This window comes from Elephas maximus, chromosome 11 (genome assembly GCF_024166365.1).
Source record: "Elephas maximus indicus isolate mEleMax1 chromosome 11, mEleMax1 primary haplotype, whole genome shotgun sequence".
Classification (NCBI taxonomy): Eukaryota; Metazoa; Chordata; class Mammalia; order Proboscidea; family Elephantidae; genus Elephas; species Elephas maximus.
In genome coordinates this window covers 29,647,244-29,669,055 of record NC_064829.1, presented here as the reverse complement: position 1 = coordinate 29,669,055, position 21,812 = coordinate 29,647,244, and the positions used below count along the sequence as shown (strand labels likewise).

Sequence of the window (21,812 nt, the reverse complement as noted above, 5' to 3'; positions counted from 1 at the left end):
TGCAGTCAGCCTTGACAAAGGCTGCTGAGAAGCCTAGTAATGTGAGCATTGAAAAGCATCCTCCTTACTTTATCCCCTGGAGCCCTGGTAGTACAGTGGTTAAGAGCTCAGACTGCTAACCAAAAGGTCAGCAGTTCGAGTCCACCAGCCACTGCTTGGAAAACCTGTGGAGCAATTCTCCTCCGTTCTATATGGTTTGATATATGGTCACTATGACTTACCAGCAATGGGCTTGGCTGGTTTGGTATATATGCCCAGAGAAGACCCTGGTGCTTCCATGGGAGACCATAACTGAAGGGAGGGAGGCAGAAGCCACACTGCAGATGATTAAAAGTGAGAAGGGGAAGTGACAGCCAGTGAATGAGCAGTAGCTGACTGGAGAAGCTTGTCTCTGAGGGGAATAAAGAGATTGAGGCTGGAGGGGAGAAGGCAGAGGTGGAAAGATAGAGCAAAGCTGTTCTATGAACCACTTACATTTGGGGTGGAGCACAGGAATCTGCATAACTGCAAAGAGAGGTAAAGACTGAAGATGCAGAGAAGAGAAAGCATAACTGAGAGGTGGAAGGGGATGGGACCCAGCAAACTTGTACAGGAATTGATTATAACTGTAACCACATGGAAGCAGGAGGCTGGGAGATTTAGGATTAGGAAGATGAGGGATTCCTTTCTCTAAAACAAAAATAAAACCTGCTGTTAGGGTCTCTATGAGTCGGAATCGATTCGATGGCACTGGGTTTGGTTTTGGTTTGGAAGTCTCATGTTGTTATTAGTTGCCATGAAGTTGATTCTAGCTCATGGCCGTGAGTAAGGCTCATACCATTTGGCAAATACCATAATACTTGCTCCCCATCCTTGTCTCTGTTATCATCTAATAACTGGAGTAATAGATCCTTCTCCCCAAGCCCGGTCATCACCTGTTAGCGTCCATGTGGGGGGCCCACCCCACACCCTGGCCTTTCAGCCCCATCACTGTCTCCTTCCAATGACCCGATCCTCCACTCTGCCTCCACCTCACCTTCCCAGGGCCCCATGTCCCACGCTGGAATCATTAACTCAAGCACCCTGCTTTCCAGCCACACACTGCCATCCCTCCAGCTTGCTCCCCTGTGACCTTTCTTCAACATCAGGGATTTCAACTCATAGCAACCCTATACAATGGAGCAGAACTGCCCCCTAGGGTTTCCAAAGACCAGCTGGTGGATTCGAACTGCTGACCTTTGGTTTAGAAGTCTGAGCTCTTAACCACTGCACCACTAGGACTTCAAATGTTACCAGGACTCAAATTTTCAGGTGCACAATATTAGCTTGGAAACCCTAGTGGCGTAGTGGTTAAGAGCTACGGCTGCCAACCAAACGGTCAGCAGTTCAAATCCACCAGGTACTCCTTGGAAACCGTATGGGGCAGTTCTACTCTGTCCTATAGGGTCGCTATGAGTCAAAATGGACTTGATGGCAACGGGTTTGGTTTTTTTTTAGTTTTTAATACTAGCTTCCACTACCCATCGGTCAGTTTGTCCTATTGTGATGGTTTGTGTGTTTCCATGATACTGGAAGCTATGCCACCAGTATTTCAAATACCAGCAGGGTCATTCTGGTGGGCAGGATTTAGCAAAAGACTACAAAGAAAGGCCTGTAATCTACTTCTGAAAACTAGCCAGTAAAAACCCTATGGATCACAGTGGAATACTATCTGATATAGTGCTAGAAGATGAGCCCCTATGTTGGAACCAAACCAGAACCACCCACTGCCATCGAGTTGATTCATAGTGACTCATAGCGACCCTGTAGAACAGAGTAGAACTACCCCATCGGATTTCTGAGGCTGTAAATCTTTATGGAAGCAGACTGCCACATCTTTCTCCCAGGGAGCGGCTGGTGAGTTTGAACCACTGGCCTTTCAGTTAGCAACCAAGCTAACTAACCAGTGCGCCACCAGGGCTCCCCCTAAGGTTGGAAAAGGTTGGAAGGCACTCAAAATACACAGCGGCCGAAACAATGGACTCAAGCATACCAACAATTGTGAAGGTGTGCAGGATCAGGCAATGTTTTGTTCTGTTTTACATGAGGTCGCCATGAGTTGGCAGCTAACAATACCAGCTTGGGAGGCACCATAAATGACAAACCAAAAGTAGAATTAGGTGAGAATTTTCTCGTATCGTCTTTGTACACCACCAGATCTGGCCTGGTATCATATCTGTTATCAAGAGGATTTATCCGTTAGCTTTTCCTTTGTTACTTTGGCAGGTGCTTCCTTCCTCATTTTGGTTATTTATGTAACAAAGTTTCTGCTGTTTCTTCAGTAAAGCTAGAGGTCTGATTGTTTCTTTTCATTGCTCACATGTCTTTTCACTGCTCTTGATTTGCTTTGCAGAGAAAAATGAAAGTCCATTGTATAAATTCGAACAATCCAAATGTTATTAATATGTACAATTCACTTTTATCAGAAATAGAAAGTTTCATTTTTAAGGTGATTCATTAAACAATCTCAAAACATTGTCCTTATAACTACATTTAGTTGTTTTGAATATAATTTAAGCAAACTTTTTTTAAAAAAATCTGGTTTTACACCCATCAGGGGATCGGTAGGCATCTCACCCTAGTCTGTGACTCTGGTGGAGTAAAATCTTTGCTTCTGGTTCTTTGGGATGCATACCTAGAAGTAGAATTGTTGAGTCATTTGGTAATTCCATGTTTAACTTCTTGAGGAACCACCAAAAGGCTGTACCATTTTACACCCCACCAGCAATGGAAGAATGTTCTAATTTCTCTACTTCCTCACCAATACTTGTTATTTTCCTTTTTTTTATAATAGACATCTTAGTGAGTTTGAAGTGGTATCTTGTGGGTTTGATTTGCATTTCCCTAATGACTAATGGTGTTGAGCATCCCTCAATGTTATTTTAAAGCTTAATTTTCTAAGATCTTGACCATGTTATCTACTGAGGTGCCTGTATCAGTCAGGATCAGCTAAATTATGCTGTGGAACAAACAACCCCCACATTGCATAAGTTTAAAATAAAGGTTTGTGCTCTGTGTCCACTGCAGGTAGCTTTGTGGCAGTATATGGTAAATAAGGTTAAGAAACTAGATTTTGAGTCATTTAGACCTGGATTTGAATCCCAGCCCTGTCACTGAATAGATGTGAGTAACTCTTTATACATTTGTTTCTTCTCAGTGAAATAGGGAAACATGTTGTTGTAAGAATTAAGTGAGGTAATACATGAAAATCGCATACTATACATAATAAAAAAAAAATACATAATAAGCATCCAGTAAATGATTTATTACCACCACTTGACATGCACCTACAAAACCATTAAACCTTACTGTTAACATGACACCCAAACCAAAAACCATTAAGGGAAAGAATGATGGACAAGAGTACATAAAAAATTAAAAATATCTCTATAGAAACAGCAACAATAAAATAGCAAGCACTTACATAGCACTTAGAGGGGGCAGTGGTGGCTCAGTGGTAGAAATCTCACCTTCCATGCAGGAGACCTGGGTTCGATTCCCAGCCAATGCACCTCAAGAGCAGCCACCACCCGTCAAGCGTGTTGCTTAAGTCATTGAACAGGTTTCAGTGGAGCTGAACTAAAAGACTAGGAAGAAAGGCCTGGCAATCTACTGCCCCCCAAAATCAGCCGATGAAAACCATATGTATCACAATGGTTCAATCCCATTGTACATGGGGCCACCATGAGTCAGGGGCCAACCACAACAACAACATATTGCACTTACTATCGTTCTATGTGCTTTATATAGTTTTTTAACCCTGAGAGGTACTACTTTATGTTCATTTAACAGATACGGAAACTGGGACTTACAAAAGTTAAGTCAGTTGCTCAAGATCACACAGCTGGTGGGTGGTGGAGCCAAGATTCAAACTCAATTTGAACCAAAGCCTTTGCTCTTAATGCTCTTCTGTGCCGTCTGAAATGTCTACATGACTAAGTAAAAACATTAAACAACGAGAAAAGGTATTTATAGCAGTGCAATATAAATATCTGTAGTATTACACAACTGTTTACTAGCCTAAATATAGAAAAATCTCCTACAGAATAAGTCATGAACAACAAGTAAAATGAATAACCCCAAATAAAAATGGGCCACGAATCTGAACAGATGTCAAAAGAAAAGATACACAAATGGCCAAAGCACATAAGACATGTTTAACCTCACTAAGGAAATAAAGGAGCCCTGGTGGCATAGTGGTTAGGAGTTTAGCTGCTAACCAAAAGGTGGGCAGTTCAAACCCACCAGCCACTCCTTGGAAACCCTATGGGGTTTCTGTCCTATAGAGTCACTGCAAGTCAGAACTGACTAGACAGCACCTAACAACAGTGAAATAAAATGATGAAATTTTGTCACCGATCAGGTTGGCCAAGGTTAGAAATTTAACATCCGGTATTAGCAATGTGATAAAGAAGCAGGAGCTCTTGAACTTTCATGAAGGCACTGGAGAGCTCCCAAGGCCACTAGAACTTGAGAAGCCAGGACCTGAGGAGAAGTAAGCACAGAGAGGTGGGTCTGACACTCGGTGATTTGTTAAGGGCTGACTTAGAAGCTGAGACACTGAGAGCTGAACAGAAAGGCAAAGATAAGAAGCTGGGAAGCTGTTAAAAGTGTATTTTAGACACATTCAGGGCTGGTGATAAAAACTGGCCTTCAGAGCCTGCCGAGGAGCAGTCCTGGAAAACACCAGGCTTTCCACCGGGGCCCTGAGGAGACTCTTGACTAGGAGTAGGTGAGCTGAGCATACCAGTTACTGTCCAGTCAATTCTGACTCATGGAGACCACGTATGTTTCACACTAGAGCTGTGCTCCACATGAGAAGTGGATTGCCAGGCTGTTCTTCTGAGGCACTCCAGGTGGGTTCAAACACAGTCAGCTTTTCAGTTGGTAGCTGTTTGTGCCACCCAGGGTGATGGCCCTGCCCTGACTGCCCCTTAGTGAATCAGCAGTAACTCACCAGTTTTCCTTCTTATTTTACTAGGGGCCTTTTTCCTGAACTACCCAAACAGCTCAGTGTTGACTTCTGGTGTTTAAGATAAGCGACTTTACATGCTTGTTTTCCTCCTGCAGTAGCTAAAAGGTTTCTAAAACCTAAACACAGCACTTTTCAGGTTTTTGTTGTTGTTTTGTCTTGTTTTTCTTCTTTGGCACACTATATGACAGACGTCTGGAAGAATATTTACCAAAATTGTATAGTGGTTCTCGCTGCTTGGCAGGTTTTCAGGTGACTTTCACTTTCTTCTTTGAACTTTCTAAATCCTTTTTAGGTTTTGAAATGAACATGAATAATTTTTATAAAATGAGTTGTTTTAAGGATGTATGGATGTATTTACTGTAGATATTGATTACAGATCAGTGTTTCCCAACCTGCTTTTCACTTCACTTGTTTGAATTCACGTCTCTTGATAATTTCCTATTTGCAGGAACATGTGTACATAGAAAATAACGGTGGCGGTGCTTGCCTTGCACTGTGGGTGACTGGCTTCCTTTTTCTACCTTCGGCACTGTTTGACTTGCTTAAATGAGCAGGTATCACTGACGCTCCTTTTCCCTTTAGAAGCTAGCCATCAGGTCCTGAGTCTTTTCCCCGTGAAGCACATTCAGGTTTTTGGCCAGGCCGCATACAACATGGTTTTCAGTCCAATCCTAGTTGCTTTCCTTTAAGTACATTCTCATGCCTGGACCTATTACAGCAGCACTTCTCAAACTTTTTGCCTCAGGGTACCTTTTCACTACTTTCCAAAAAACATCGAGGATCCCAACGAGCTTTTATTTATAGGAGCTATATCTATTGGTATTTACCATATTAAAAATTAACACAGACAAATTTTACAAACATTTAAGTCATTTAAAGACATTCCAGGTTTTCCTCATATACTTCGAATAAAACAGTACACCGCACTAGACGCGATACGGGAGCAGGTATGAGAATTTAGCCGTCTCTGTTAAGCTGGACATTAAAGAGATTTGCAAGAATGTAAAACAATGCCACTTTTCTCACTACAGTTTTGGAAAAATAACTATTTTTCACTTAAAAATGTTCTTTAACAGGTAAGGGGCTTATTGTTATTTTTACTATTATATTTGATCTTAACTCCTCAAAAAGCTATGTTTAGGTGAAATCTGAAAGGCCTAGGACAGTGAAATAATGCTGTCCCAAGTCTAACCTTATAATATTTTTTAATTAGGAAACAAATCGGAAATCAAAGAATAAAAACATGAGGCTTCTCAATTAGTAAACTGGTACCTCCAAGTATAAAAAACTTTCCAAACTTCAATTATTCCTTAATTTCTATGTAAACCCTACAAAAATCCAATAGAAATATATATTCAAAAATATAAGTATTGAAGTTTGAAAATACAATAAGCTGTTTCCCCCCTCAGTGTCTGAAGTGCTGGAAAACTGGAACTTCGAAAGGTGCAAACAATAATATCTTCTCGTGCGCAGAGCCTAAGTGAGCAGCAAAACCACCACATACTTCCTCTAACATATCTCAAGAGGCTCCTCTTAGGGAGTCTACCACGATCAACACTTCACCATCAGCTGCCTCACTCGATCCCACTTTTTGTTCAAAGATTTTTTAAAAAGAGAATAATGTAATACATGCTTAGGGAAAATAATTGCCAGGGATGTATGCCACACTATGAACATGGAGTTTTGGAATACAAGGGATTTTAACATTTCTAAATTCCTGTAATATTTAAAATCAAATGAGCATGTCTTACTTTTTTTTTTTTTTTTTAATAAAAAGGAAACTGGCTAAATGGCAATGGGTTGGTTTTGGATGGTTGGTTGGCAGTGAATTATCTTGTTGAAATAAAAATTCCCTAAGCATAGTCACCCTTATTTTGATAACCTATGGTATAGCTCATCATATATCCACTTGCATTAAAGACAGACAACATATCCCTATTCCCATATTTTATGTATTTTCCATTTGTATTTATTTATTTAGCAAACCAACATTTTCCACTATGTGAATACTTTACTCTCAGATCTATAAGAGAGGAAAAACCTGTTTGTAATGTGAAGTAGCCCGTTTAAGAGTGAAATCTAAATAGGAGAAGTTGAGGGGAAAAAAGCTGCTTAAAATAGTATTGCTTACTTTTATGCAGAGAGTAACTAGTGCCAAGACTTAATAAGAAACAGGAAGAAAGCACACAAAGAACCAATCTAAAATGATCTCTTTTTTTAATTTTTTTAAAAGCACGTTCACAGCACACTCCAAGAATGCCACACGGCAATGGTTTGCTGCTCTTTGTCAGAGTATGTTAGAAAACAAAGCAACATTTAAAGGGTAAAGGTTTTAAAAATGAGATAGTTAGTTCTCTGAAATATCTGTCAATGATCACCAGTCACTGTAGTAAACATTTCAGAAATGTAATGAATATCTACCCCAATCACACTTCTCTGAAATGCAGTTAAAAACTATACAACAGAAACAAAAATAAATATTTTCCGAGAAAGAACATATTTGGTATTTTAAAATGTTAAGATGTTTAGATGTTTTTTCTTCCTATCATCAGGCAGAAAGGCTGGGCCTTTAGTGGTAACGGGAGGAACCATCGTGTTGTAGTTTATAAACTTCAACCTAACAAACCAACGGGACAAGACCAGTGCTGGCTTTTCTCTTAGAAGTGGCGTCCAGTCAGTACCAGGAACGGTTAAAAGGTCAAATAATTCAAATTCGGTGGTTAATATGGCACCCGAGTTGCTTTAAACATACTTTTTCACATTTGATTTATTTAATATTTTTAATTTGCTTGCCATATTTCTCTCAAAATCAGTAAGTATATAGTTTGAAATGTAATCTGAACTTTGTTTCATTAACTTCCTTAAAATGTGTCAAACATGGTTAAGTCTTACATTGTGTCCTTCCAAATAATTTCTTTTCTCATTATAAATGCAAAGCAGCTACCTTATCCTAACCATTTTACCTAGATGTAGAAAAGCTGTAAGTTAAATTAAAAAAATTTCTTTTTGCAAGATGTTCTTATGTCTTTATCTTTTTCAGAAACTTCTGATGCCTTTTCTTGGATATAAGTATGGAAAAAGTAGCATGCCGTTCCTTCTCATGAGGTGCCAATAAAAAGTATATTGCTTATGTCTATTTCCCTCAGCCATTGTGAAACCAAACTTCCATTTATAACACCCACTAAAGAGAAGAAATTTTCCTTTAGAATCATGGTGACATTCTGGAAAAAGAACTGAGAAAGATGCACTGCAGAACAGCATGGGGAAAAAAGCAAAAATGTTGTGACAAAACCCTCCCCTGTAAACACATCCGTCCTTTCCTCCCACAGTGGGAAATAATAACTAAGTTTTAAAAATTCTCATGAAAACATTCTATACCATGAATCGTGTAAAATCAGGCAGATTTCAGACAGATAATCTTTAGGTGTTAAAGATTTATCCTATTCATAAGATGAGAGGTAGTGACATTCTGTTCTCTCAATGCTAAGCTAAAAATCCCACACATCTGGCACATGGGTTACAAGGAAGAAAAACACAGAAGCACCATTGTACACTCCTCATGTTTCGTTTTTTGGTATTCCACGTCACCCGTAACTTCAGTGCCATTGGCAGCTGACAATCACCACCGTGTTAACAATTAAAGGCAGCAGGCGCTGGTGTTATTCATCATGTGGTAATGGCGGACCTCCATCGTCTTTAAAAAACGAAGCAGCCTTTCTTCCATTCTTCTGAACATGATCTTCGTTCATTTTCTCCAAAGCTTCTATCTGTAAAATTAATACATTCATTTGTGTCAAAATGCTACTTTACAGAAACTATACTTCAGATAGTATTTCTACTCTCCTAAAAAGGGACATTCCTAATGATGCTGACCTTGAATTAGAATTACAGTGTGTGTGGGTATGTATACATGTGTACTCCTCACACAAACATATATGTTATTGGTTTGATTATTATTACCAGAGTCAATACATACAGTATTTTTATCAAGTTGGCAATGGAATCAGGTATGTTTGACTATGTAGTGTACAAAGCCTTCAGGAAAGAGGGAAAAAGGGAATTCCAATGTTCACTCAACAATAGTAGCATCAATTTACTAAGCAACCATACTGTGCTGGATTTCCCATCTTCCTGTTCCTTCTCTGGCCTTAGCCTGGTCAAACTCAAGTCATAGTCGGAAGTTTTGCAACAGACTATATAATCGTTCTCTGAAACTGCCTGGTATAATACTGGGATTAATTAGCTGCTGTTTCGGTTTTTAGTCTTTGTTCAATTTTATGAGAGCTTCTCCAGAGGAGGATTCTTTTATGGCTCTGTAAGTCCAATACTGTGATGACTAGGTATCTCCAAGGATGACCACTTCTAGCCTTCTATGTTCGGTTAAGGACAAGGGGCCCTGTGTTACTGCTTTTGTGTCACCAGAGTGCTTACCAGCAACTTTCTCAGTCATAAAATAGGGAAAATAAGAGTTTACTAGAAATGTGGTACTTGTCCATCTTAACCAAACTGAACTTTTTGAAGTGTGTTTTGCCATATGTTTATCCTCAGATTTAAGCCTAGAAAGGACCAAAAACAACATCTCAAGAAAAGAAAAACCTCATTAATTTTATTTTTGAAGGGAAGAAAGGATAAAATGAACTCTGTGTTTTTAGTTACCTACTCTATCCAGTTCCCCATGACCAGGAAGGTAAAAATGGCTGTACAATACTTACCTCAGCTAAGAAATCAACTTCATTATCTGCTGAGATGTTTAAGCCTGAAACAGCATTGAAGAGTTCTCGTTCATTAAGGGCTTCCTTTACTCCTCCCTTCTGGAAAAACTAATAAAGACATACAAGAAAGTCAGTAAGAGATACTAACAAGGTTGTCTCACAAATTAAAAATAGGGAACAGAATACTTCTAAGACACCACTGAATTCCTTCCAGAATTTTTAGACCATTAATTTTTCCAGTTCACCTCTGCTCACGCATGTCCCATACTGGCTTTTTTGTCCTTTCTTACACACCAGTTCTGTCTTCTAGATTTAGTCTGTTGTACTGCACCTTCCACAGCTATAAAAATGACTGGTATATATATGATTGCCTGGCACTGCTTTGAATGTGTAGACCCTATACATTCACTAAATCCTGTTAAGATTTTCAATTTATAAAGTTATTCAGTCATTTAGAAAAACCATGCCATCTGAATCTATTGCTAACAATTCATTTCCCTTAAAAATGGCAAGTAAACTTGACCCAACTGTGTGATTACTGAGTTTTAACTTCCCTCAGTAAGCGATCAGACACCTGTCCCATTAAGATTATCCTCCTTTTAATGATCATACTCATGGCAATAAGTATGCAGCTTTACTATGTGCCCCTTTCATTTAAGCACTTTGCATTAAATTGGATTAAGGGTATACTTGCTTAAATGTCTGCAACCAAAAAGAAAACGTATTCCCTTGAATATTTAATTCAACAGCTTAAATGTGAGGCATGGGATCAAATTCTTGCTGAAAATGAAATCTGACAAATCTGATACAATTTCAAGATCGTAACCTTATCTGGAAAGCAACCAGTATCCCTTCCTTCAATTTCTAAGAATATGATCTACCTTCCTTATCTTGGGAGTGAGAAAATATTTGGGCCTGTTCCATCCCACAGAAAAGGACATGCTCGTTGCCATGCCTACCTGTGAGACATTCCTACAGTCACGGAACAAGAACTCGAGGCCGTGAGGGTGGGTTGGTTCCACAGACTGACTGACATCAATCAACCAGACCTATTAAAGTACAGGGTATACACTGATTTATTTACATTCAATAATTTACATTCAAGTCATTGAATCTGACCATTAACAGCATATGGTTCTCACCTTTCCACCATGCCACAGCATGTTATACTCACTGAGGTCAGCATGGACAAGTGTGCATTCGTTATATAACTGCTGCATCATCTGTGAGGAGGTACCGCAAAGATTTAAGAAATGAAGGAACACTCAGAATTTACCTACACAACTAAAATGTGTATATCAATCAATATTTTCCATAAAAGCAAGAGTAAAGAATTTATTTCCTCTTTTTACCTTGCACAGTTTAGGAGTGGGCTTTTTTAAGGTAGGGTAGGGGAGCAGTGAGAAATGGAGGGGAAGAGCAAGCTGCGTCTGCAGCCTCTGGTCCCTTGCCCACATGACAGCAAGATCAGGAGGCTACGGGAAACGCTGGATTCTCCTACAAGTAAGATGGCAGCCCTGTCTCTGGTCAATGATCTTATAATGTTGAGCCACTAATCAGAAGACCTAGGTAAGCCACATCCTTTCACAAAAGGACAAATGTCCTTTCGACACCTCTATGGGATATATACAATTCCAAGGTGGAAAAGTACTTCCTGCTAGACATAGTGGGAAAGAGATATTCTTATAAGTTAAATAGCATTATATGTTCATTATTGATGATAGTGACCCCTAGCCGTATAGTAGAAATCAACATTAACACATTTGTTTCTCAGACATAACAGAAGCAAACAGGGAAGGTACTTCACTACTTTATCTCTTTCCCAGCCATTTCACCTCCCAAAGAAGTCAGAAAAATGGACTGAAATTTATGGTCATTGTTTTTCCTAGTGGATCACCTCTCTAGCTATATTTTAAAAAATTAATTTGTATAACATTTTCATATTCATATCAGCTGCTACATGACATGATAGCTCCACACAGACTGTGTAGAAAGTACTTAAGTTTCTCCACTGTTCGATTAAAACAACAAAAAAGAATAATGACAGTATTGGGAGCATTTTCTTAAGCTAGAAGTTCAAGTTGAATGCAGCTGCTGTCCTGAAAGCGAAATAACTTGCTCAAGCCTTCTGACATGTGCCTTCCAACACCAGCGCCACCTGCGAGGATAGAGCAACCCACTCCCTGCCATTTTCAATTTTGATCATCACTTTATTACGAGACCAAATCTGCTTCCATCTAATTTTCCAACAATAATACCAGGTATTTCCTTTGCTGTGAGAGCTACAGCACACGAGAAGGCATACAGAGCGACCAGGCAGATGTGTGACACCAAATTTTCCTTACCGAAGCTTTGTGAAGAATAGCTTCATGCCTCTACGTCTAATGCTTTCACTTGTGCCCTTAGTCCATAAATTTTTCAAAAACAACTCAAGACACTCATAAATTGATATAAAAACAATGCTTCAGTGTTAACATTCTTTCACAAACTTCACTTTGTCCTTGTTGTATCACCTTGAAATGATACTATTTTAGGAAATCTTTTTTTAAAGTTTAGAAGAAATATTTTGAAAAGGTGGTATACGTAGTTTTTAAAGGCACAACTTACATGAAGAGTTTGATAGTAGGCTTCTTTCATTTCTTCATTACTGAGCTTTACTTCTTTTAATTTAGGAGCGGGAACTTGATCATGGCCAATAAAAGACATAACTAAAATGTGTTTCTTGAGCATTACAACTGTTGGACAAGGAATTCCAGCTCTCTGCATTCTATACAGAAAGAGATGATTAAGAATGTAAAGATCAGACAAGGAAAATCCTTCATTTATTCAACACATATCTAAGCAAGGCCTGCAATAAGCCAGCACACTATACTCCACCCTAGAGGTGTGGGAATAGAAAGACAGGAAGACAGCCTCTGCCCTTAAGGAGCCCACGGTCTGGCAGAAATGACAGACAGGTAAGGAGGCGATTAGAGCACAGTGTGAGGCACGCACTGACAGGCGTGGGGAGGGGCTACGGGAGCACACAGCATCAAGGATGGATTATTAGAAGAACAGGTGCAAGAACAGGAATTTGCCAGATTGAGACAGTGAGAGGAAACACTGGTTAGAGGAAGTAATTTGTGTAAATGCATGGAGGTGTTCAAGAGCACAGCCCATTCTGGGAATATATATAAATCAGTATAGCTGGATCCTTAAGTAGGAGGCTGGCAATGTGAGTTGAAGCTATAGAGGGGCAGGCGCCATATCACAAAAGGACACTGAACTTTATAATGAAGGCTATGGAGAGCTGTTGAAATCAGACTGAAGGGCAGCAAGACCTCTTAGGAAATTCTACATAGAAGTTTTATAAGTACAGAAAGCAACTATCTTTAGAAAAGAACAAGCTAAAATTAAGCTTTCAACAGATTAATGGGAAAATTTGTTAACGGGAAGGATTATTACTCAATTACTTGGATGATAAAACAAACTCCTTGGTAAAAATAAATTGCTTAGAATATTGAGAAACAGCCTCATAAATTAAAGCAAAATGCAGTTTGACTCCTAAGATCCCATCCCCACCAAATTACCAAACACTAGATGCAGTAAACATTTTCTGAAACAACAAAGGAAATCATTACTTAGACTAAACCTAATTGGAAGCTGGAGTTTTTGTTTCTTAAGGAAGACAATTTAAAAATAGCATTTGGGTATATGAAGAAATGTCTTAGGCAGAAATGCCTTAGTTTTCCTCAACATTTATCGAGGAATGGAAAAAAAGACTTTTTTTTCCCCCTAAAAGTATGAATTCAGGTTATATACATGGAAATATGTTTCTTACAGAAACCCTTATTTAACACCAGAATTTCAAGGTCTTTTGTTATTTCTTTAAATGAGTTTAAAAGAAAACACAGGTTTTCTGCCTGGCTAGGCCCTGACACAAACAGCTCACTACCCAAGACCACTTCTGGCACAGTGATTTTCTTTACCTTGTGAGATTGTGCATTTCTTTCTCTGCCCACATGCGGATGATCTTACGTGGATTTAGTTTACTGAAGCGGTCTTTAAACCTGAAATCATCTTTAATATATTTGTCACGATTCTTAAACTCATTAAGGGTTGTTTTAAATACCTTGATGGCACATTCTGTAGGTACAACTTTACTATCTTCCTTTTCATCCTCCATGCTAAGTGGAAGAGAAAAAAAAAATGCAGTCAGTACGAGTTGCCAGCTCATGAGTAAAACAATTTCAAAATAAAGATTCTATGATACTAGATCTACCTTCTCTGAAATCCACATCTATATATGCACGCTTTTGGACCTTCATAAGACCTTGGGTTTGGGTTTTGTTTTTAAAAAACACATTTTCTTTCAAATAAATTGTCAACCACTTTTCAACAATCCATAATACAATGTTCTTCACTTAATCACTATGGAATCAAGCTTGAGGAACAATGATGACAAAATGCTCTTTGTAATAGGCTCTGGTCTACCTGGGATGGTTCAGGTGCAAAATGCAATAAAAGCAACAAAACAGGGTGGCTTTTTGTAACTTTCAATCCTAGCAGATATACAGGTGAGAAAAGAGGTCCCTGCCCTGTGAGTATGCCTGCAGGGGCAGGAGAGAATAAAAACAGTTCATGAACAGGACAGTTCACTTCAGATTGGAAAGCTAAGGCCAGGTTTCGTGGCCCAGGTGGTACCTGAAACAACCAGAAAAATGGGTAGGATCTGAACAAGTGGAGTCACAGTATTAACATATGTGGAGGTGGGAAACTATAGGACATGTCTGATTAACAGCAAACACTACAGTTAAGACTTGGCTTGAGAGAGAAAACAACAGAAGTTGGAGCTGCAGGGACAGCATGGGGCCAAACGTGTGAAGAACCCTGAATGCCTGAGTGAGAAGCCTGGATGTACTCCCAAAGGTAGTGAGGAATTACCAAGGGCTTTTGAACACTAGACTATCAGTGACACACTTCAAGAAGATTTATCTGATATTTTTTCTTGCCTTGGATGGGAGAACAGGGACATCCCTTATACCATTCATTGCTGTATCTCCAATACCTAGAAGAGTAACGGCACATGGTAGCTGCTCAAAATACTGGTGAATGCACGAATCAATTTTCAGGGAGACAAAACACAGACACTATAAAAGGGAGAAATTTCCAATAATTTAGACATTATAGAGAGAACAGGCTGGATTTTAAGGTGATATGGTCCTTGTCATTGAAATAGTTTAAGCTTACAGTGGATGAGGCTCTTTAGAAAAAACCATAAAGAAGATTCTTTACTTGGAAGGTCCAGGATACAGTCCAACTTAGGGGATTCGTCCTGCCATTCCCTTTAAAAACTTCCTTGTTTCCTTGCAAATCACATATCCCTCTGTCTAGCTTTTAATGCCCCCTTCTGTAATTTCTAGTTTCCCTATACAGCTTTACTTCCTATTATTTCTAAACACATACTTTCTATGCCAATCTCCTTATTGCTTAAACTTTACTCCTCCCATTCTGAGTCTATCTTTTTTAAAGAATTAAACATTACAGACAAGGCTAAGTTTCCTTTGAATACCACCTCAGGGAGTCTCATTCTCACCCCCCACTCCTCTAGAGCCAATTATCATGAGTTTTATAGTATCTTTCTAATTCTTCAATTTAAAAAGATACATGTATAAGTGTACATACATAACCAAAAACCAAACCCACTGCCATCAAATCGATTCTAACTCATAGCAACCCTATAGGACAGAGTAGAACTGCCCCACAGAGTTTCCGAGAAGCGCCTGGTGGATTTGAACTGCCGACCTTTTGGTTACCAGCTGTAGCACTTAACCACTAAGACACCAGGGTTTCTATAAGCATCTATAAATATTCATATGTATTATTTCCTACATCACTTTTAAAATCTTAATAGATGGTATACTGTACATATTCTGCAACTAGCTTTTTTTCACTCGGCATTGGTTTCTTTGGCCTATTTTTAAAATCCAGGTTGAGATCTAACTTCATCATGACATCTTCCCTGAAATGTGCCTGGCTATCATCTTGTTCTGTTCTCTACTCCTACAGCATACAGCCTCACATAACTGTATTCTGTTACACAATTATCTTTTATTGACCATAATGGTTCCTGCTATAATGTTCTCCTCTTGGCTATGGCATAAGCTTTTTGACTTACATGTTATTCCCTGAAAATTCTAGCACATGTTGCTTTTTACAAGAAGAGACATTTACCTTTAAATATATGAAGGGATGTTAAACTAGAAAAGAACTATATTTCCAGAGAGCAGAATCTGAATCAAACTACTTCCTTTACACCATATTCTCCCACTGACTAGCCCCCCTTTCTCTTTCTAACTACTTTCCCTTCCAGAAAGTTCATTTAGCCCTGTGGCTTTAACTACCATCGCTATACTGACAATTCCCACACTTCTATGCCAAGAATGACCTTCACCAGAACTTCAGGCTCATTTATCCAATTGCCTACTTGCCAACGCTTGGATGGGGTAGTACAAGCTAATAATACATTAAGATTTAAGGCGTATTAAGTGAAAAAATTAAGATCTTGAATACAGTGTAATCTCTTTTTATATAAACAAAATAAGATATACATAAAAATGTCTGAAAGACTAGCCTAAAACATGTTAACAGCAGTTATCTTTGGAGAAAAGATCTATGGGGCAAGGGTAGGTATGACGAAATTTTTTTTTAATAGATTATTTTTCATTTTAGTCCTTTAAACTTTAATTTACCACCGTGTGCCATTAAGTTACATTTGCCTGGTTTTGGGGAACCATGAGCCGAGGCTTGGAAAGAGGTAAAACTTACGGTAAGGAAGAAATAAATGCTTGATAAGATTAATGTACCAGGTATTATCAAATATGATCTCATTTATGCCTACAATAATCCTATGAGGTGAGGTTCAATTTTTAGATGAGGTTCAGCTTGAAAAATTTAAGCACATATGTTAAGAGCTTTATCTTAATTTTAATTCTCTTCATTTTGAAACTTAACATTATAATTCAATATATAAGTTTATATCTTGTTTAGATAAGGAGACTGGTTAAGGAGTTAAAACACCAAAGGCAAGGACTTGACTATAATTATTTGAATCCCCTAATTACCCAATAAAAACCCTTTAAACCTAAAAGAAACTGGAACAGCTTCTGCCATCTCTTTGTAAACATTTTTGCCTTTAAACAATGTTAAGGTAAAGGAATAATTGAGGTGGTAAGCTTTTTTGGTTTGTAGCAATGGTAAGTAACCAGGTGATTTCATTTTACTGGTATAAATACATTTCTAAACAGATTCCACTTTTTAAAACTTTTCTCTTCCCCATACTATTCTTTAGTAATCTCAGCTCTTGGGACAAAAGTGAGTGGGTAAAATCCAGAATGTGGTAAGATTTTTAAAAGATATTTCCTTAAATAATGTAAACATTATTTAAACGTGGTCCTTCTTAAAGTGAGGATCAGAGTTATGCAGGAGGAAATCAGTTACTGATCTCGGCATGTCCTCCCATCAGCCAGGTATCAAAGGGCCCCATGGCAGAAACAGCATGGGTTTTGGGTCAAACCCAAGTTCAACTCTGCTCTGCCACTTATCAGCTGCCGACCTCCAGGGAGGTCCTTCAGGTCTTGGTTACTGATCTATAAAATGGGAACAATAATACTTTCCAGGGTTGTTGTGTGGATTAACATCTGGTACAAAGGAAATATGGTAGCTTTCATCATTAATACCTTAAATCCTTCTCTCCAATAATATAATATAAACAGCAGGCTGCAGTATCTCTGATGCAGAAATAATCTTTCATTGCAACTGGGCTCTCAATTAAATCCACTGCCATTGAGTTGATTCCGACTCATAGCAACCCTACAGGACAGAGCAGAATTGCCCCATAGGGTTCCCAAGGCTTTACAGAAGCAGACTGTCACATCTTTCTCCTGTGGAATAGCTGCTGGGTTCAAACCACAGACCCTTCAGTTAGTAGCAGAGCACTTTTAACCACTGCACCACGAGGGCTCTTTGGGCTCTCAGTTAAACCAAAAGCCAAACCCACTGCCATCAAGTTGATTCCAACTCACAGTAACCCTATGGGACAAAGCAGAACTGCCCCACAGGGTTTCCAAGGAGCGCCTGGTGGATTTGAACTACCAGTCTTTCGGTTAGCAGCTGAGCTCTTAACCACTGTGCCACCAGGGCTCCAGGCTCTCAGTTAGGCCCTTTTTATTTAGATGCACTTTGCTTCATTGTAGTTGACTGTGATGAACAAAAATTGTTACTGCAAGATATGGACACAAGTGTGTGTGTGTGCAAGCGTGCACGCGTGCGTATGTATGTATGTATGTATATATGTATAGGAACACTAATTCCGAAAGGAATCAAAAAAAAACCTGGGACTGGAAATTTTAGCAGCCCTGAAATTTTCTTCCTTATGTTTGTAAGAAATGCACAACAGGGAAAAGTTAAATAAACAGTTATATTCATGCGATTGCTCTCTAAACATTGTTTTCAAAGAAATGTTAATATGCGGTTCTAAACTCAAAATATAAATTTGAAAGAGGAAACAAAACCTTATGTTGTATGACTCCAATAATGTAAAAAAATATCTGCACAGAAAAAAAGACTAGAAGACACTATGCAAAATTATTAATGGGTATCTCTGGTTTATCTCTGGGGTAAGATTAGGTCGACTGTGTTTTTCTTTATACAGCCCTATACTGTCTAGGTTTTCTATAACACTTTAAAAATTACTCTGGGTGCCATGCAGTGCTAACTTAGATTTTATGTAAATCCACTAGTACTGGGGAGAAGGGGCTAAGCTTTTGTCCACAAGATAGTATTTTATTTTACTCATTTACCTCCCTCCATATGCATGAAAGACCACAGATTCTTTTCCTGTGCTAATGCAGCCAGTGATTGTCTCCAGCATTCCAGAGTTGACCATTTTATACATAAGTAAACGTGTTTTAGGATCAACTGCTTTTTCCTGTAAAAGATAATGCACTGTAAGTGAAAATGACTGATCAAAAAACAGTTTCTGAACTATTTTCAACATTTTTAGTTTCTTTTTACCTTTATTATTTAACTTACCTAGTTGTGTATATAAAAGGCTCTTACAAGAGTGCTATCAAGATAAATTGATTTCCATAAACTGTAACTCTAATATATTTGAAAGTGAATATATAAGAACCACAGAAAGTCAGAAAACTAGCTCAGTCAAAATCTTATTTTCCTCCCAAAGTGTAAATAGTTCTCCTAATGTACTTATTATTAGTTTGTTTTTCTAAAGGGTTAATAAATTATTTATTCTCTAGATATTAGACATTATCATCATTACTGTAAAACATCAGACTATTAAGTTATTAGAAAACCAAAAAAAAAAAAAAAAAAACCAAACCCAGTGCTGTCAGGTCGATTCTGACTCACAGCAACCCTACAGGGCAGAGTAGAACTGCCCCACAGAGTTTCCAAGGAGCACCTGTCGGATCTGAACCGCTGACCTTGTGGTTAGCAGCCACAGCACTTAACCACTACGCCACCAGGGTTTCCAAGTTATTAGAAACATGTCAGTAATGTAATAGGAAATGATTCTTTTTAAAAAGCATCCTGAAACAGGAGGTGGGGCCAAGATGGTGGAGTGGTCAGGCACTTTCTGTGGTCCCTCTTACAACAAAGGCCCAAAAATACAAGTGAATCGATTATATATGACAATCTAAGAGCCCTGAATATCAAAGGCAAAGTGGAGGAATCAGACTGAGCGGCAGGGGGAGGGAGAGACGGTTGGGAAGCAGCGAGGAGTTGCCAGACCTGACCTGGTGGGAACCAGTACCCCGAAGGCTTGGTCAGCTGTGCACACAGTGAGGCAAGCCGTGGCATTCAAGCTGTGTTTTCCACATCAGGAGAGACCAAACGGCAGAGCCTGCTTAAGCCTCCGGAACCAGTGAAAAGCAGTGCTCAGTCAGCAAAATATAAGTATATGCTTCTAACCTACCAAGAAACTCCCCTTTAGGAAGAACCTCCCCCCTATTTACCTGACCCCCCCCCCCCGCTCTGCACCAGGTCCCAGGCCAGCTTCAGAGACTGCTGCATCCCCTGCGTCAGAAACAGGACCTGTCACATGCCCTGCGCCATTCTCCCAGCCTGGGGGAGGAAACGAATTAACAAACACGAAAAAAATAATCTGCTGGCTCCCCTAAGCTGGGGACTCGGGGCAAAAACAGCTCCTTTACCCACACATAGGCATAAGGGGTCCATGGACTTTGAATGCCTTTCACCCCTGCCTAGGCCTGTGTGGGCCCATTTCAACAGAGTAGGCCCTCAGTAGCACAGTAAAACAGGGCATATACCTGAAGCCTAACTTCGACTGTACCACCTATATGGTGGAATGGCAGGTTCATGAGATTTGACACTGCTCTGCCTATTAAGCAGGATCCTCACCTACCCACATCAGGGGCCTGAGGACTGGTGGCTCCACCTGTACCACCTAGCCACCCACGACAGGGGTCCAAGAATAAGTGGTGCCTCTCAGTCCTTACAGCCAACAGCACTGGATGACCACAGTCCAGCTGCAAAGCCCACCCACCTATGCATTCTAGGGAACAGGGACACAGTTCCCTCAGGGGCTGCTATCAGCCCCCTGCCTTGCTCAGCATGTGACTCCCTACTGCAGCCAGATACCTGTGCCTACACCAATCACCCCTGCCGTTCTAGGAGTGTAGATGAGAGCCTGCACCACACACTTGGTAACCAACTACCAGACACCTGAGCCGAATCCATACAAGAAAAGTAAACAAACTTCTGGGTTCTTATACCTAGTAACAGATCTAACCCCCTGGTGTCAGGACGTTAGAGCTTCAAAGTCACCAATAATCAAACTAGATCACATGAGCAGCCTGTTTGGGCATATCAAAACAAAACAAGAAGCTAGGACACAATAAGCAAACATAAAATAAAGAAATAACTTATTGATGGCTCAGAGACAACAGTCAATATCAAATCACATAAAGAAGCAGACCATGATGGCTTCAGCAAGCTCCCAAAACAAAGAATCAAGAAATCTTCTGGATGAATGGAACTCCCTGGAATTACCGGAGGTAGAATACAAAAGATTATTAATATACAGAGCTCTTCGAGAGATCAGGAAGGAGATCAGGCAAAACGCAGAACAAGCCAAGGAGCACACAGACAAAGCAACAGAGGAACTTAAGATTATAGAAGAGCATAATGACAAATTTAACAGGTTGCAAGAATCCATAAAGAGACAGCAAACAGAAATTCAGAATATTAACTATAAAATTTCAGCGTTAGACAACTCAATGGAAAGTCACAGTAGCAGAGTTGAGGCAATGGAAGTCAAAATTAGTTAGACTGAAGATAAAGCACTTGACATCAACTTACTTGAGGAAAAATCAGATAAAAGAACTAAAAGAATCCTGAAACATCCAGCTGCAATAAAAACTACACAGTCCAAATTAATTATGACCACTAAAATGTTAGTTTTGAATAAGTGGTTAGCAACGGTTATATTAAAACTGAAAAATCAAATAGTAAATCCATGTGGATATTAATTTTTGATGTGAAAGCCAATCACATGAACAGATATCAAACATGGAGATTCCCCCTCAAAACAATAAGTTTTCTAATATAAATCTTTCCATTAAAAAAACAAACAAAACTTAAGAACACTTACTGCAGTAGAATGTTCTTTTTTCTCATGGAGGCGTGCACTTCGACGTTCTTCTGAGTAAGCATGTTGTTTTAAAGCATTGAACACATGATTTGATAGTTTTAAATCCATTCCAATTCCATCTCCTACCTGAAACTCGGGTGCAAACTGCCAAGAAAAAAGGAAGAATCATCTGAATACTTCAAGATGAGGACAGAATAAACAAAAAAGATCAGTCTTTACTTGGAACAGGTTTCTTATTCCAGAAATGACTGTGCTACAAAAGCAGAACCAGAGGTCTTACAGAGAAAAATAACTCACTTATAACCCTAATAGAAAAGGGAACAATACCATCTAATAAATAGCAACCCCAAAAGGGCTTTCCCATAGGACATAAAATTGAACAATTTAACATATTAATCTTATTCTAGGCAAAAAAAAATCTAATTACATCTGAAAA

At 39.1% G+C, this 21,812-nt stretch overlaps 1 protein-coding gene across 2 annotated transcripts in view; it reads right to left on the bottom strand.

The window, feature by feature from the left end:
* Window positions 1-7,193: 7,193 nt before the first annotated feature.
* Window positions 7,194-21,812, bottom strand: part of RIOK3 (RIO kinase 3) — a 31,014-nt gene continuing 16,395 nt past the window's right edge. For both annotated transcript variants that reach the window (XM_049900714.1, XM_049900715.1), the window contains 8 exons: window positions 21,377-21,520; window positions 18,546-18,673; window positions 13,674-13,871; window positions 12,313-12,472; window positions 10,848-10,928; window positions 10,665-10,754; window positions 9,706-9,813; window positions 7,194-8,760 (listed from right to left, as the gene is read on the bottom strand). In XM_049900714.1, the coding sequence (XP_049756671.1) occupies window positions 8,653-8,760; window positions 9,706-9,813; window positions 10,665-10,754; window positions 10,848-10,928; window positions 12,313-12,472; window positions 13,674-13,871; window positions 18,546-18,673; window positions 21,377-21,520 (1,017 nt within the window). In that variant the 3' untranslated portion in view covers window positions 7,194-8,652. The remainder of the gene's footprint in view (window positions 8,761-9,705; window positions 9,814-10,664; window positions 10,755-10,847; window positions 10,929-12,312; window positions 12,473-13,673; window positions 13,872-18,545; window positions 18,674-21,376; window positions 21,521-21,812) is intronic.